Below are 17,730 nucleotides of genomic sequence, written 5' to 3' on the forward strand. Positions count from 1 at the left end.
ACTCCCCAAATGGCTGCGGTGGCCGGAGCTAGGCCAGACCTAAGCCAGGCACCAGGAGCTTCTTCTGGGTCTCCTGCGTGGGTGCATGGGCCCAGCACTTGGGCCTCCTCTGCTGCTTTCCCAGGTGCATTAGCAGGGAGCAGGATGGGAAGTGGAGAAGCCAGGGCTCGAATTGGCGCCCAGACGAGATGCTGGAGCTGCAGATGGCGGCTTAACCTGCCAGGCCACAGCTCCGGCCCCTCCCACAACCCATACGGGAGTCCAGGTTCAAGTCCCGGCTACCCTGCGTCAGATACAGCTCCCTGCTAATGCACCTGGGAAAGCAGTAGCAGATGGTCCAACTACTTGGACTCCTGGCGCCCTTGTGGGAGACCCGGATGGAGTTCCCAACTCCTGACTTTGGCCTGGACCAGCCATAGCCATCGCAGCTGTTTGGGGAGTGAACCAGCAGATGGAAGACCTGTTTGTGTCTTCTTTGCTCTCTCTACTACTCTGCCTTTCTAATTAATCCATCTTTTTTCAAAAACAAAACAAAACAAAACAAAACAAAACAAAACAAAACAAAACACACACAGTAATATATTCTCAGGACACCCACATCCAATATGGGAGTGCCTAAGTTTTGAGTGCTGGCTCCACTGTAGATTAAAAAACTGGAAGAAAGTAACACATGGATCCTAACACATGGGAGGACAGAGCACCAATGCCTTCCAAAGTGACCAGGTCGGCTGAGCCCCTGCTGAAGTCTCCTTGGTGTGTCACCCACTCCTCGCGCCCACCCCCCCGCCACGCCAGCACAGCAGCTCCCGGGTCTGCAGGGAAGCCACCACCCCCCCCCCCCGCCACGCCAGCACAGCAGCTCCCGGGTCTGCAGGGAAGCCACGTGGTGAGATACAGATTCCACTCTGCTGGAAACGCATCCACGGTCAGGTCATCATCCTGCAATGCAAGGGCTACCCCGCAATCATCACACGGTAAAACAGTTTATTTGTTTCCAGTCTGTAATAGTCTTAAGACAAAACGACATCAGCGTCAGTGCGTGTTCACAGTACAAACAAAAAAAACCCAAAACATAAAAAGACACAGTTTGCGAAGTTAGTTATTTGTTCCTAAGAGTATCAAAAGTGCAAAAGAGTCCCCCACTTCTCGGACCGGCCTCCCACACGATCGGCCTCCTCCACACTGAAGGGACAGAGGCAGCAGCTGCCACCTGCACCTGCTTTCGAGGAGCGAGGCCAGGGCAGGACGTGGACATTTCCTCTGTGAGTGCAGTCACTGTCACGAAGGAAGGTTCCGAGCTGGCCCCAAACAAAGCGAATCACTGCAAACATGGTCAGACCCCATTTCTTTTTATTTGTATCGGGGCAGGGTTTCCGTACTGACGGCAGCTGCACGGGGGTCAGGACGGCGACAGAAGGTGCACGTGTGGGGGGGCTGCCCGTGAGGGGGACGCCGACCTGGGCGGGACCCACGCCCAGCTCTCCCGGGGAGCGGGGCACCCGGCGGAGTCAGGCCGGACCTGCTCACCCGGGTGCTTGGTTGGAGCCCACCACCTCTGCGGTAGACAAGGTGTGCAACCAATACCTGAGCAATAAAAAAAATGACTTTCAAAATGGGCGTGTATTCTACAAGGCCTTGTTTTGGGCCAGTTTTCACGCATCTGCTAAACAGGATGCATAGTGTGTGGCAGCCGGAGATCCCCGCCCACGTGGCTACTCGACGACCAGGCAGTTGACCTAAAACCCAGTTCAGGTCCCACGTGTGACCACAAACCTGAGAGAGGGAGACGGTGGGGTGGCACTGGCCCAGCGCGACAGTGGCTCATAGGTTTGACACAAAGGTGAGCAAATTTCATGGAAGACATTCCGGGAGGAAGGGCGCCGATGGCCAAGGGTGAAGTTCAATTTAAATAAAAGCTCGCAGGAGTCCCCTTGGGGGACATGGCTGCCAGCCTCCCCCTCCCCCGACATCTGCGGAAGAATTTCTGACCGGATGTGTTTGCCAGGCACATCGTCAGTGCAGCGCCGCTGGCCTCTCCTACCGCAGCGGGAGGCGTGGCTGTCCCGAGGCGCTTTTCATTCTAATAACCAAGACCTTGAAAAAGGAGCTCATCTGGGGGAGTTTTAGGTTTTTGGGGTTCAGTCAGGAATTTCACTAGTACCAGACATTAAAAACAAAAGCCTACCACGCAACCAAAACACTACTTGGAGAAGCAGTCTGGTGCCAGGAGACCCAGGAAGTGGCTCTGAAGCCGGGCGCTTCCAGGGGTTCCGGACTGGGCCACGGCGGTTCCCGCAAGCGTCCACTTTGGAGAACCTCATGGAAGGAGGAAGCCTGGCAGTGACCTCTTTATTTTTAAATAAAGCTACAGACTCCATGGAAACTATAGGAATTCCTGGGCTCGAATAATTTATTACTTAACCACCGTAGCTCAATATTAAATTATTCAGGATCCAAGTGGCATAGGTTAAAGCAATTATGACGAAAGGAATAGGAACTAAGTCAGTGTCCTAGCGCTGCGTTTGCCCTCCGCTTCTCACAGGGGCACTCTGCTTTGGGACCTGAACAGCCCCTCTCCAAGGCCGTCCCCACGCCCTGCGACAAACAGGCACACGCACGCTTTGACTGCCGGGACCAACCTGCAGTCCGCGCCAGGGGGTGCGCGATCGGTCCGGCCCTGACACTGCCGGTGCAGTCTGAAGAGTGAAAACGAAGAAGAGGAGACGTCAACATCAAGGCCAGAGGCGGGAAGCCTTTGGAGAGGTCTAGAACAAGTCTTGGCTCACTGGTCACAAAGACGACTTGAGGAGACGGCACTTCTGGGGTAGCAGTGTTCAGAATACAAGTGTTGAGGGGTTTGAAGACTCGACTCTAAGACGGGTCTGGTGTTTGCTGCACGGCCCCCGCTCAGGGAAGAGGCTGTCGCCCCGCTCCTGGCAGGTGGGCACAGCCGGTCATCCCTGCGCTCAGACATGTGATTACGAATTATGGCTCCTAATATCCGTACCCCAAACTGACAGAGGCACAAAGGCATCTGAAGACACACATGTCAACGGCTCAGCGTCAGTACAGCACTCGGGCCCGGGCACAGCTGCGGGGCGGGGGGCCGGGGCCCAGGGGCTGCTCGGAGGATCACAGAGCTGCGTCACTTCAGTCACTGCCTGCCTCTCCCCTTCCGCTTCCTTGGGAGGAAAACCAAACTCACGCAGAACCTCCACTCCTACGCGGCCGACAGATGGTCACGGGGGATACCCCCAAAATACACCGTTTGCCACTTATGCCCAGAACAACCATCACTAAGTGTGAGACTGCTTGGAAATGGGTCCCTTCCAAGGTCAGGGCCTAGAAGCTGCTGTGGGCTGTCCAGTGTTAGAGCATGCGCCACGCAGGAGCACAGCGGGGGTGGGGTGGGGGGCTGGGGGCCTGGGGGGGAGGGGGGGAGGGGTAAGCGAGCCCGCGGTGCACAGCAGGCTCTGAGGCTGAGTCCAGGCACCCATGGCACAGGCCCAGTGCTGAGTCCCGCAGCCAAGAGCGACAGGACGGGGGAGGGTGGTGTGAGCGCGTGACAGGGACAACGAAAGAGCGAACAGCAGTCTGTTTTAAACAGCGCGGCATTCAAATGAGAGGAAAAAACCCAAGGGAAGTGTTTTGCTCCAGGGAATTCGAACTGCGGTGTTTTTCACTCCTAGGTTAGAACAGGACACGGGAAGGGGCCTCTGGCCTTTGTCCTGGGAGGGTAATCTAAACCTCTACTCTGCTCGTGTGACAGTCTGAGTCCTGAAAATACCTGTGCGCAGGCGCCTCTGACGAGGTCCAGAGTCCGGCTGCCTTTGGAAACGCTCAGTCCAGCTGGGGCCAGGACGGGATGTAGAACCTCTGCAGAGAGCCCTCCAGCAGCCGCTCCATCCACAGGGACAGCCTGCTCAGCTTCCCCCTGGCGGGCTTGGGTCCAAGGCCACAGGAGGACTTCCCTCGCGATTCCCCCAGGTGCAGGGGAGGGTCGGGGTCGCCGCAGGAGCCCAGGGCCGCCTCCTCCTCAGCTGTCTTTTGGGGCTTGAAGAGGCAGAAGTACTTCTTGTGGCCGTTCAAAGCCAGCACGTAACCAGTGTAGTCCCGCTCCATGAAGTGCTTATCGTACTGGTTCGGGATGGGGGCTGCGTCCTGAGCAAACTCCAGCAGGTACTCCAGCCACTCCCTGTGCTTGTCGAGGCTCAGGAAGGAGAAGTGCAGGCAGCTGCTCCTGGAGAGAGAGCAGAGCGAGCAGTCAGGGTTCCCGACGCGTTCAGCCACACGGATGCAGCTTCCCAGTCCTGGTATTTCCTACTCGAACCGGAGGCGGCTGCGTGCGGGCTGGGCCCTGGAGCGTCTGTGGGAGCTGGAGGGCACCTGCAGCAGCTGTACCCTTCACCCGCGGACCGGCCCTGGCTCTGGCCCCGCTCCGGCCCTGCTCCGGCCCCGCTCCGGCCCTGGCTCCGGCCTCGCTCCGGCCCCGCTCCGGCCCCGCTCAGGGTCTGGCTCCGGCCCCGGCTCCGGCCCCGCTCAGTCCCCGCTCAGGGTCTGGCTCCGGCCCTGCTCCGGCCCCGCTCCGGCCTCGCTCCGGCCCCGCTTCGGCCTCGCTCAGGCCCCGCTCCGGCCCCGGCTCCGGCCCCGCTCCGGCCCCGGCTCCGGCCCCGCTCCGGCCCCGCTCCGGCCCCGCTCCGGCCCTGGCTCCGGCCCCGCTCAGGCCCCGCTCAGGCCCCGCTCAGGGTCTGCCTTCCAGGAGACGCGCCAGGCTGCAGAGCAGTCAGTTCCCGAAAGGGCTCGGGAACAACTCCGAGTCCAAGCTCTTCTGTTCAGAACCACAGAACAGGAGGTCAGGGGGAAAGGGGGCCCTCGTGACGCTCAGACGTCCAGGCTGCGAGGGGCACGGCTGACACCCCCCCAGCATGGCCAGAGGAAAGGGCACAATACTCCTCTGGGCACCCCCCACCACCATGTACACGCGCACGCATGCACGCTTACCCAGTGAACGAGTAGACCTCCAACGCAAACTTTTGCAGCAGGCTGGTCTTGGTGGAATTGGACAGGATGAGGACCACGTTCATGTGGCCTGGCCTCAGGCGCACCAGGTTGCTGGTGTACGTCACATCTGTGAGTTCTGTTACCTCCACAAAGCCTTTTTTAGGGATCTTGCTGCGGAGAAATTTGGAGGAGCTGAGACATGGCCAGGCCAGGGGAACACGTGCAGGAGAGGCTGTGTTCTGGCCAGACTGCCTGATGCCATTTAATACCACTGAGCGTAAACATGGTGGGGAGGGACGCCCCGACTTGCTAGTCCTCGGCCTACAGACAGCCTTTCAAAAACTGGTGAGTTAACTGAGAGGCAGAGAGAGAGCAGAGTGAGCCTCTATTCACTCTCTAAGTCTGCAATGGCTTGGATTGGGCGTGGCTGAAGCCGGGAACTGAATCCTGGTCTCCCGTGTGGGTGGCAAGAGCCCAATCAATGGAGCCGTCACGGCTGCCTCCCAGGGAGTCAGGAGCGGAGCCGGGCATGGGGTGCAGGACTTCCCTCTGGGGCGTGGTCTCAACCTCTAGGACACGCAGCTGCTTCCAGCCGGGTTTTTTTTTTTTTTGACAGGCAGAGTTAGACAGTGAGAGAGACAGAGAGAAAGGTCTTTCTTCCATTGGTTCACCCCCAAAGTGACTGCAATGGCTGGCGCGCTGCGCCGATCCGAAGCCAGGAGCCAGGTGCTTCTCCTGGTCTCCCATGGGGTGCAGGGCCCAAGCACTTGGGCCATCCTCCACTGCACTCCCGGGCCACAGCAGAGAGCTGGCCTGGAAGAGGGGCAACTGGGACAGAATCTGGCGCCCCGACCAGGACTAGAACCCGGTGTGCCGGCGCCGCAGGCGGAGGATTAGCCTAGTGAGCTATGGTGCTGGCCGCTCCCAGCCTTTCTAATGTTGCTTTTTACTGCGGTGGAAGTTCTTCAGGACAGGAGAAGGCGATGCCCTGCAGACTGTTCTGAGACCCCAGCCCCCTGCTGCAGGGTGCGCGTCCGCGACGGACCCGGTCACGGAGGGTTACTGCACACACCCCTCTGCCACTGCTCGTCTGCCTCCCCCTGATGTGCTGCTTTGCTTCCGGCTTCACCGTGACACTGGAGGCTGGAGACCCAAAGTCACAGTCTAAGGAAGTACCCAAATGCTCGGAGGGCCTCTGAAGCCCTGTGAGCAGCTTCTTTTCCCTGCAGGGGCAGAACGTCCCTTGTACAAACTGTGTGGGATGGGGGGCTGGCACCCCATATGGGTGCAGGTTCAAGTTCCGACTGCCCCACTTCCGGTCCAGCTCCCTGCTATTGCACCTGAGAAAGCAGTGGAAGATGCCCCAAGTCCTTCGGCCCCTGCACCCACATTAGAGACTTGGAGGAAGCTCCTGGCTCCTGGCTTTGGATCAGCGCAGCTCCGGCTGTTGGTGGCCATTTGGGGAGTGAAGCAAGAGATGGAAGATCTCTCTCTAACTCTGCCTTTCAAATAAATAAATAAATCTATCTTCCGGGGCCGGCGCTGTAGCTCAGCTCCTGTGCACGCCGTGCTGTGTGCGGCGGCGGGCAGGCAAGCAGGGGGCGCTGTCAGTGGAACCTGCTGCTGGGGCCGGCATCCCATGTGCGTGCAGGTTTAAGATTCCGGCAGCTCCACCTCTGATCCAGCTCCCTGCTAAGGTGCCTGGGAAAGCAGCGGAAGGTGGCCCACATGCTTGGGCCCTGTCGCCCATGCAGGAGACCTGGATGGAGTTCCAGGCTCCTGGCTTCGGCCTGGCCCAGCCCCAGCTGATGTGGGGAGCTCTTGCTGTAACTCTGTCTTTCAAACACATAAATAAATCTTAAAAAAAAAAAAAGAGAGAGAAGTAAAGCAACCTGCTGCTCTCTTTGGTGAAGCTGGGCTCCGTCTTCCCCGCCTTCTCCTGGGCCTCCTCCTTCTCAGGAGGGCTGGACTCTCGCTCGTCGCTGGAGTCACTAGGCAAGGACAGAGGATCTCTCAGGACTACGGACGCCACGGAGGGCGGGGACGCGGCCTGCAGCGTGGCGCTGAGGGGCCTGGGTGTTTACCTGAAGGCCTGGACGATGACCGTGCCGAAGAGGATGAAGAGGGCCGAGAAGATGAGGGACAGGAGGGGCATCATTTCCCGCCTGCAACCGCGGCGACAGACACGGTCAGCTCAGCGGGCTCTGTCTCCCCGGCTCAAAGCGGGAAAAACACAGCAACAAACGCAATCCAGAAAGCTTTCACACCCATGCACACGCCCTGGTTTCACCCAAGCACGCCCTCTAGGTGGGAAATGGGTGCTGGGGAGGGAAGGAAGAGCCCGTTTCCTCCAACTCTAATTCACAGACAGCTCGCTCTCAGAGTCTGAGGGACAGGCCGTCCTCAATTCTGCACGAGCAGACACAAGACGGACAGCGAAGGATCCGCACTCTACACACGGGAGGATTTTGTGATGCTGACGCGCGAGGGATAAAAAGTCCGTGGAATGATTTCCTCATTTTCTGAAAATTTCTTTCCTGGCCAGAATAATTCAGACGTGGTCCCCAGGAGTGGACTAGGCACAGAAACAGCCTTTCAAGATTTCCTCTGGGACTGGCATTCCAGAATCTTGCTCACTCACGCGGCCATCAAAGGCGTGCCATTTTCAGGTCCTGCGCTGGGCGCCAGGAATCGCAGGCTGGAATGGGAGGTGGCTCTGTCCTCCTGGGGCTTGGGGTCTTACTGGGGGTGGGAGTGGGACACCTCCCTCTGGCTGCTCATGGATCTCTCTGTGCACCTGCACACAACTCCATGGCTGGCCTCTGCCAGGGGGTACTTTCCCCTGGGAGAAAAAGGGCGAGAGCTGTTGGAAACAGACACGCGTCCTTCCACTGCCCGCATCACACGTCCACGGGAGGAAGGATGGACGGCTCTCGGGAGGAAACAGTGCTGACGGCACTAGCAGAAAGACCTGGCGCGGCCGGCTTCCTACCAGTTGTTGTGCAGTATGCTGTCCCAGCAGTCCGCGATGTAGTCCCAAGCAGAGTAGAACCACCGCAGGAGGAAAACCTGTGGAGACGGAGAACGGATGACAGTCAGGGCTGAACCCAGAGGGACCCTCGCCCCCTGCAGCGCTGCGGCTGAGCCCGGGCCCTGCTGTGCCCACCCCTCCCGGCCCGCAGGCTCACAGGGGCAAGTTCGTCGGTCAGGTCGGGGAGCACAGCTTCCGAGGACAGAAGGGCCGGATCTCTCCGCAGCTGGTCGAGATAGCCCAGGAGGGTGAACTGGTCACTCTCACTGCCAGTCCAGGGGTCTTCCAGGGTTTTGTAGACCACCCTCCCCGCGGTGTTGCGTCTTTCTAGGATAGACACCTGGGAGGGAGGGAGAGGACAGCGTCAGCAGTGTCAACAGCCTGGTAAGTTGGCGTGAAGATGGAAGAGAGGGTCTTGTGAAGTCAGCCATAATCTCACACACAAATACTGATGAGGCGGAAAGATGTGCAAGACACTGAAATCCTTCTGACCAAAGAAATGACTCCTACGGTGACTTTTTTTTTTTTTTTAAGATTATATTTATTGGGGCCGGCACTGAGGCGCAGTGGGTTAAAGCCCTGGCCTGAAGCGCCGGCATCCCATATGGGCACCAGTTCTAGTCCTGGCTGCTCCTCTTCTGATCCAGCTCTCTGCTATGGCCTAGGACAGCAGTAGAAGATGGCCCAAGTCCTTGGGCCCCTGCACCCACATGGGAGACCTGGAAGAGGCTTCTGGCTTCAGATTGGCGCTGCTCTGGCCATTGCGGCCATCTGGGGAGTGAACCAGTGGATGGAAGACCTCTCTCTCTCTCTCTGTCTTTCAAATAAATAAAAATAAATCTTCAAAAAAATTTAAAAAAAGATTTTATTTATTTGAGAGGTAGAGTTACAGACGGTGAGAGGGAGAGACAGAGACAGAGAGAAAGGTCTTCCCTCCATTGGTTCACTCCCCAGATGGCCGCAATGGCTGGAGCTGCACCGATCCGAAGCCAGGAGCCAGGAGCTTCTTTCCGGTCTCCCATGCGGGTGTAGGGGCCCAAGGACTTGGGCCATCTTCTATTGCTTTCGCTGGCCACAGCAGAGAGCTGGATTGGAAGTGGAGCAGCCGGGACTAGAACCGGCGCCCATATGGGATGCCGGCACAGCAGGCAGAGGATTAACCTACTGCGCCACGGCGCCAGCCCCATGATGACTTTCTAAAGCTTCTGTTGAAAGTCAAAGCTCTTTTCTTCTCCAGAGACTTCATTCTCTGACTTGATATTATCATAGAGAGACTTCCAGGAGCCAGTGCTGTGTTTAGTGGCTTAAGCCACAGGATGCTTAAGACAACAGCATCCCATCCCATATGGGCACCAGTTCAATTCCTGGCTGCTCCACTTCTGATCCAGCTTCCTGTTAATGTGCCCAGGAAAGCAAGAGAAGATGGATCAAGTGCTTAGGCCCCTGCCACCAACATGGGAGACCCAGGACGGAGTTCTAGGCTCTTGGCTTCAGCCAGGCACAGCCCTGGCTGCTGCAGCCACTGGGGAGTGAAACAGTGGATGGAAGACCTCTTTCTCTATTTCTCTCTCCCAGTAACTCTTAAATAAAGATATTTCCATATCTTTAGAGAGATTTTCTATGATTACCAAAATGATGAAAACCAAAGGGACAGAATTTCAAGCTTCTGCAGGGAATGATGAGGGAGGAGTCAATGAGGGGAAGTGAGAGAGGGAAGGAAAACTTTCCCACGGTCACCGGTGGCCCACAGAAGACCTGGGCCATCCCAGATCTCAGCTCCTGCCAGGCCAGACCTGCCCGCACGAGGCACCGGTGAAAAGCAGGGGTGCACTTCGGCCTTTGCTCCCAAGGCAGATGCTCTGTGTGGGGCCAGGGCAGACATGCAGGATGTGAAGTAACCAGAGGAAAGACGTTCTAAGAGCAGGTTTGCACAGCAGGCCTCAGAGGCTTCCAGATGTCCTGATGTCTATGTTCGACACTCCAGGAAGGAGCAAAGACTCAGTGCCGTGTGCCTGTGCAGTGCCCGGGACCCGGACAGAACTCGTGGCTCACCGCTGATTTCCCTTGGAACTTCTCGCTGTCTGGTAGCAAGGTGCTGGCAAACTCCTGCTGCCGACTGCTGTAGACGTGCACGAACCGCACCGTGTCTTGCGTGTTTGCCAGGGCAAAAGACAGGAAAGCATCAAACGGCTTGCTCTGCTTGGTGGCCTCGGTGGTCAGCAAAACCACACAGTACCTGCAAACAACAACAGGAGACTTTACAGCCCGCCCTGGGGTCGGGGCCAGCCCTGCCGCCCTACAGTGAATCCCTCTGCACGCTGAACATGGACGTGGCCAGCGAGAGACGCTTCCCAAGTCCCCAATGACCTGCTTCTTCCCCAGACTTCTTCACCACATTCTCCTTTAAAGACGCTGGCCACTGAATCCCTGACAACGCCTGGCCTAGTTCTTCCACCACAGGGAGGGCTGGCTGAATCGACCAGAAGCCAGGAGCCACTGAGCCTCACTCTGCAGGCCTCCCTCGCAAGGTTCCAATGGCGAGGTCAGCCATTCGTTCCTTAATTCTCCCAGGCTTTTCCTGTGCACAAACCATAAGCCAGGAAAGAAAGACGATTTGCTCCCGGGGGCTTACATTCCAGGGGGAGGAGAGACGGAAACAAACAGGCACATGCTAAGGAGAAGGGGGGCGGGGTGGAAAGAGGCCAGGGCGGGGTGGAAGCCACGCTCCATCAGACAGGTCAGCGTGCGCACCTGAGCAGACTTGAATGAAGTGTGCCGGGAGAGGAAACGCGGCTGGAGCAGCCCCGGCAGACTGAGCTACTGGTGCAGAGCCTGAGCTGCAGAGGGACGCAGCCAAGTTCCCATTTTACAGACCAACAGCTGCTGCATGGAGACCTGGGCCACCACAGCGCATGGAGCAGAGACCAGCTGGGCAGACCAACGGCTGCTGCATGGAGACCTGGGCCACCACAGCGCACGGAGCAGAGACCAGCTGGGCAGCGGCCGTGGTGCTCGCCATGGGGCCTCTTCTCGGGTGGCAGTGGTGAAGCGAGACGTGCACGCACTGGGGATGTGAATCCTTACAGCCCAGGGTATTCTTTTTTAAAAAAATATTTGTACCTGGGGGCTGGCTCTGGGGCACACCAGGTAAGCCACCATCTGCAGCGCCAGCATCCCATATGGGTGCCAGTTCACGTTCTGGCTGCTCCACTTCTGATCCCACTCCCTGCTAATGAGCCTGGGAAAGCCGTGGAAGATGGCCCAAGTGCTTGGGCCCCTGCACCTACGTGGGAGACCTGGAAAAAGCTCCTGGCTTTGGATCCGCCCAGCTCTAGCCATGTGTCCATTTCGGGAATGAACCAGAAGATGGAAGACCTCTCTCTCTCTCCCTCTCCCCTCTGTAATTTTTTCAAGTAAGTAAATAAAAAAAAATCTTTAAAAAATATATTCATATCTAATTAAAGTCTGTTTTTCTGACACTATACAGGAATCTGAGAAGTCTGGAAACACAGGGAAATTCTTTATTTTAAACAACACTCAGCTGCATTTTCAGATAAGACGCTCAGTATGTATTCCTGCTGTATCCAGATCTTTGACAGAGAAAACAGACTCCAATTTAAAGCCAACGAGACAGTTATCTGGAAAAGGTATCATATTTTCTCTGTCATTCCAGACTTTTTAAGTACGATGACGTCACACACTTCATCCCCAAGCGTGCCTTGGCGTTGCCAGCGGTCAGGTAATTATCTTACCATTTCCTCAGTCCCCGGTATGCCCTCCTGTCTGACCCTGGCTCCAGAGCTGCCCCGGATGGAGGCTCTCCCAGGGACAGGCACTCCACATCTCCCCCAGGGCCTGGCTAGTCCACCGGTCCTAGTGCTCTCCCAGGGACAGGCACTCCACACTTCTCCCCATGCCTGGCTAGTCCACCGGTCCTAGTGCTCTCCCAGGGACAGGCACTCCACATCTCCCCCAGGGCCTGGCTAGTCCACCGGTCCTAGTGCTCTCCCAGGGACAGGCACTCCACATCTCCCCCAGGGCCTGGCTAGTCCACCGGTCCTAGTGCTCTCCCAGGGACAGGCACTCCACACTTCTCCCCATGCCTGGCTAGTCCACCGGTCCTAGTGCTCTCCCAGGGACAGGCACTCCACATCTCCCCAGTGCCTAGCTAGTCCACCGGTTCTGGCGCTCTCCCAGGGACAGGCACTCCACATCTCCCCCAGGGCCTGGCTAGTCCACCGGTCCTAGCGCTCTCCCAGGGACAGGCACTCCACATCTCCCAGTGCCTGGCTAGTCCACCGGTCCTGGCGCTCTCCCAGGGACAGGCACTCCACATCTCCCCAGGGCCTGGCTAGTCCACCGGTCCTTCGTCTCCGTGATGGAGTTCTCTGACCAAGGCCTGGCTGGGACCTCCCTGACGGGCCCTGGATTTGTACACCCCCCTACGTCACAGCTGCAATCAATGACTCAGGAGTGGAATCTGCCACAGGCAGGGCCGGCGCCCTCCACGCGGGGAGCAGCAGGGCCGCGCCCTCCACGCGGGGAGCAGCAGGCCGTGCCCTCCACGCGGGGAGCAGCAGGGCCGCGCCCTCCACGCGGGGAGCAGCAGGGCCGCGCCTGGGCCTTACTTGCGCTGCCGGTGCGAGCGCTTCACGGGGCACAGCTCGTGGAAGAGCTTCTGGCTGGTGAGCCGGGCCGCCAGCAGGTACTTGTTCCGGGCGAGGAAGTCCTCGAGGGCCTGCTTCTTCATGCCTCGGGCCTGCAAACCAAGGAGCAGCGGTTCACTCAGTGCTCCCACTCAGGTGGGCCTCCTCGCACGCAGCATAAAGGTGGGAACGACCCTGGCTACATACACGCAAGTGAGACACCGTGTCTGCAAACAGGCCCGAGGTGCCCCACCTCAATGACGCAGGGCGGAAAGTAACGACACCCTAACAGATCTGAAATGTCAATCATTCTGAATTTCAGGCAAACATATTCCGGATTTGTAGCAAACTGCACAATGAAGAATAAACCCCAAAGTGATAATGTCACTCAGTATAAAAAGCAAGCCACTAAACTGTAGGATGATCATTTTATTATGACTTTCATGCATTTTGCAGAATTGAATTTCTATTTATATAAAACAGATTCTCTGACCAGTGTCATTAATGTAGAACTCAATATAAAATATAAACCAGAAATGTGTGCATTTTCCTTTACATTTGAAATCAAGAAACACAATTTAAGTTACTCACTGACCCAAGAAGCAAGCCTGGGCGGTGTTGGGGCACAGTGGGTTAAGCCGGAGTGCTAGTTCAAGCTTCAGCTACTCCACTGCTTTTTTTTTTGGAATTAAGAGACACATTTATTTTGGTAGAAAATAATGTTGAAATCCACGCCCGTGAGGGGCCTTCAGACAAACTCCTGGGAGAACATTTAGTCTGCAAGTTAAGACGCTCGTTTCCGTTTGGTTCCTGTGCCAGCTTCCTGCTAACAGAGCCTGCGGGGCAGCAGGTGACCACAAGTAACAGTTCTTGCGACTCAGGTGGGAGCCCTGCACTGTTCCCAACAGCTACTCCACTTCTTTTTTTTTTTTTTTTTTAAGACTGATTTCTTTATTTGAAAGGGAGAGTTACAGAGAGAGAGGAAGAGACAGAGAAATCTTCCATCTGCTAGTTCACTCCCCAAAGGGCCACAACGGCCAGAGCCAGGAGCCAGGAGCCAGGAGCCAGGAGCCAGGAGCTTCCTCCAGGTCCCCTGTGTGGGTGCAGGGGCCAAAACACTTGGGCCACCTTCTGCTTTCTCAGGCACGTTAGCAAGAGGCTGTGATCAGAAGTGGGGCAGCCAGGGACATGAACTCCTGCCCATACAGGATGCTGGCACCACAGGCGGTGCTTAACCCGCTACGCCAGAGTGCGGCCCCTACTCCAATTCTAATCCAGCTCCCTGCTCCTGCACCTGGGAAGGCAGCGGATCATGGCCTAAATACTTGTGTGCCTGCTACGACATGGAGACCAGGATAGAGTTCCTGGCTCCTGGCTTCAGTCTGGCCCAGCCTGGGCTGTTGCAGTCATTTGGGGAGTGAACCAGCAGATGTCTCTCCCTCTATCACTCTGCCTTTCAAATATAAAAATAAATAATCAGATAAATAATATTTATGGAGGATCCCAAAGAGTTTGTGCTTATGTGGCTTTTCTGCTGATATTGTTAGATCAATGAGAAATTTTAAAAATTCATTTAAAAATAAGCAAAACTCAGATATGTTCACAAAAATAATTTTAAACTAAGAGTACTTTCCCAACCCAAAAACAGTTAGTGAGCTGAGCAGTGCTGTTTGACGTTTTTATAAATTTCCTTAATGTCTGCTTCACAGGGAAGATGGGGGAATTGTCATACCTGCTACAATGCACCGTGCGGTGACGTACAAGGGGCCTTCAAAAAGTCCATGGGAAAAGGAAATTACACAGAAGTTTATTGGGCGCCCTGAGCACAGTGCTTACCTGGGGAGCTTCACACTAACCACTCTCCTAAACGGAGCCTCATTTTCACTTGGAATAACAACCTCGTGACCTGGGCGTCTGGCACATTTTCTTAGATATGAACGGTGTGACCCTGGCACTTTAAGAAGAACTGTTAGGGGCTGGTGCTGTGGAATAGCGGGTTAACGCCCTGGCCTGAAGCGCAGGCATCCCATATGGGTGCCGGTTTGAGACCTGGCTGCTCCACTTTCTATCCAGCTCTCTGCTATGGCCTAGGATAGCAGTAGAATATGCCCAAGTCCTTGGGCCCCTGCACCCACATGAAAGACCCAGAAGAAGCTCCTGGCTCCTGGTGTGGGATCAGCGCAGGTCTGGCCGTTGTGGCCATTTGGGGAGTGAACCATAGGATGGAAGACCTCTCTGTCTCTGCCTCTCCTCTCTGTGTAACTCTGACTTTCAAATAAATAAATAAATCTTAAAAAAAAAAAAAAAACAAACAAAAACTGATGGTATTTGTTGCTTATGACAAAATCCAGGCTTCCAAAAAATTAAGACTTTTAAAAAATTTCTATTGGTCATTGTAAGCTTGACAGCTTCTCAAAGCTTTCTAAGATTGGTTCATCAATGTGATGTGATCCTTACTTTTATATACGGGGATAATGAAATCTGTCAACACTGAAACGTCAGTGGAATGTTTCCAAGTGTCCAGTGCATGATATTACAAAATCCGGCATGAATAAAAGATTTCTTGTAAGCATAAGGTAGTTCTTAATTTAACAAGATACTAGAAGTTCACTGAATCCACATAGCAGATAATCTTTAAGACACTACTATTTATTGAGTCTGGGCACAGCGGCAAGCATAATATTCCCAGTTATCCGACAAAGCTGCTAAATCAACCCTCCTGGGGCAGGCGTGTGGCCAGGCAGTCAGTGAGCCGGCCGGGACACCTGCATCCCTCCTTGGAGTACCTGGGTTTAATACCTGACTGGCTCCTGGGTCTAGCTGCCCGCTGCTGAGGACAAACTGTCTAGAGCTAAAGGAAACAGCTGGTGCTTCCAGTGTTACACGAAGCTGGTGCCTCTGGGGAAATGTGGCTTATGTTAAGTGTGCGTTTTTATATACATAAAGACCCAGTGATTTTGTACATGCATTTGACTTACAATTTCCCTCAGGAGGTAAATTAATACAATTCTCAAGATTACAAACTGTTGGGGGCTGATGCTGTGGCGTAGTGGGCTAAGCCTCTGCCTGCGGTGCCGGCATCCCATATAGGCACCGCTTCGAGTCCTGGCTGCAGCTCTCTGCTATGGCCTGGAAAAGCAGTGGAAGATGGCCCAAGTGCTTGGGCCCCTGCATCTGCGTGGGAGACCTGAAAGAAGCTTCTGGCTCCTGGCTTCAGATCGGCAAAGCTCTGACCCAGCAGATGGAACACCTCTCTCTGTAACTCTCTCTCTCAAGTAAATAAATAAATATTAAAAAATATTATAAACTGTTACTTAAAGGCAGTTCCCAGTTCCTCACTCATGACCCCTGGGTTGAGGTCATCTCGTCCACCGACTCCCTGCGCTCCTTCTCGGTCTCCATCGCACAGCCCTCCTTCCACCTGCTGGTGGTTGCCCGGGTTCTGTCCTTGGTCCTCTTGCTCTTTCCTTCCCATGCTATTCCTGGGAGATCGCATCAGTCCTCAGGACTCTGAACTGCTGCCCATAACTGATGATCCAGCAACCTGTCCCCACTCTACGTGCCCTTCCTAGGTTCCTACACCCAACTGCCGAAAAACAATGCCTCTGAAGTTTCCTACAGGGCTCCCTCTAACTCATCATGTCCCGAGCTGAACTGATTACTGTCTTCCTAAAGATCTCGCGAGTGAATTGCTGGAGGCAAAGACTACCCCTGGACGACAGAGGTGCAGGGTTTCTCTGTCTTTTTTTTTGACAGGCAGAGTGGACAGTGAGAGAGAGAGACAGACAGAGAGAAAGGTCTTCCTTTACCGTTGGTTCACCCTCCAATGGCCGCTGCGGCTGGTGCACCACGCTAATTCGAAGCCAGGGGCCAGGTGCTTCTCCTGGTCTCCCATGCGGGTGCAGGGCCTAAGCACTGGGCCATCCTCCACTGCTCTCCCGGGCCACAGCAGAGAGCTAGCCTGGAAGAGGGGCAACCGGGACAGAATCAGGTGCCCTGACTGGGACTAGAACCCGGGGTGCCAGCGCTGCAAGGTGGAGGATTAGCCTAGTGAGCCGCGGCGCCGGCCGGGCTTCTCTGTCTTGATTACAGAGTCGGCAGGCACCGAAATGATCACTGGGGGACTGACACACAGGATTTTATAGAACTTCTCACTCTAGCCTCCCTTAGGCGAGGGAGCGCCAAAGGGTCCTTGCTGATTTTAATGTTAAAAAATATAAAATAATATGTTCATTAAAGGGATTTTAGAAAATGCATATTTTAGACCGGCGCCGCGGCTCATTAGGCTAATCCTCCGCCTAGCGGCGCCGGCACACCGGGTTCTAGTCCCGGTCAGGGCGCTGGATTCTGTCCCGGTTGCCCCTCTTCCAGGCCAGCCCTCTGCTGTGGCCAGGGAGTGCAGTGGAGGATGGCCCAGGTGCTTGGGCCCTGCACCCCATGGGAGACCAGGAAAAAGCACCTGGCTCCTGGCTCCTGCCATCGGATCAGCGCGGTGCGCTGGCTGCAGCGCGCCGGCCGTGGCGGCCATTGGAGGGTGAACCAACGGCAAAAGGAAGACCTTTCTCTCTGTCTCTCTCACTGTCCACTCTGCCTGTCAAAAAAAAAAAAAAAGCATATTTTATAACTATATAATTTACCATTAAGATAATTACTAATATTTTGATATGTATATTTAACATTTTTAAAATTTATTTGAGAGGCAGAGAAGATAGAGAAGAGGAGATAAAAGCAGAGAGTGCCCCACAGCTGTTCATTCCCCAAATGCCTGAAGTGGGGGGGCTGAAGCTGGGTGGCAGGAGCCCAGGCACTTCAGCCGTCACCGCTGCCTCCCAGGGTCTGCTTCCGTGGGAGGCTGGCGGCAGGAGGTGGAGCCGGGAACAGCACCCAGCCTGTCTGACGTGGGATGTGGCATCTCGGCTGCCAGGCTAAATGCCCGCCCCGGAGCAGACAGTTCCCAAGCAGGACCCAGGGCAGGGACTGCTGCCCTCTGGCCCCAGAGCAGGGCCTGGCACAGAATGGGCAACCAGCAGTGCTCACAACTCAAAGTCCAGC

The 17,730-nt window shown here is 55.6% G+C and overlaps 1 protein-coding gene across 7 annotated transcripts in view; it reads right to left on the reverse strand.

The window, feature by feature from the left end:
• Positions 1-967: 967 nt before the first annotated feature.
• The window catches only part of DNAJC16 (DnaJ heat shock protein family (Hsp40) member C16), a 48,086-nt gene continuing 31,323 nt past the window's right edge, over positions 968-17,730 (reverse strand). For all 7 annotated transcript variants that reach the window (XM_008249768.4, XM_070079256.1, XM_008249769.4 and 4 more), the window contains 8 exons: positions 12,661-12,791; positions 10,085-10,268; positions 8,190-8,372; positions 7,994-8,070; positions 7,086-7,166; positions 6,894-6,992; positions 5,002-5,172; positions 968-4,240 (listed from right to left, as the gene is read on the reverse strand). In XM_008249768.4, coding sequence (XP_008247990.1) covers positions 3,841-4,240; positions 5,002-5,172; positions 6,894-6,992; positions 7,086-7,166; positions 7,994-8,070; positions 8,190-8,372; positions 10,085-10,268; positions 12,661-12,791 — 1,326 coding nt within the window. In that variant the 3' untranslated portion in view covers positions 968-3,840. The remainder of the gene's footprint in view (positions 4,241-5,001; positions 5,173-6,893; positions 6,993-7,085; positions 7,167-7,993; positions 8,071-8,189; positions 8,373-10,084; positions 10,269-12,660; positions 12,792-17,730) is intronic.

The sequence above is a fragment of the Oryctolagus cuniculus genome, chromosome 7 (assembly GCF_964237555.1).
Source record: "Oryctolagus cuniculus chromosome 7, mOryCun1.1, whole genome shotgun sequence".
Classification (NCBI taxonomy): domain Eukaryota; kingdom Metazoa; phylum Chordata; class Mammalia; order Lagomorpha; family Leporidae; genus Oryctolagus; species Oryctolagus cuniculus.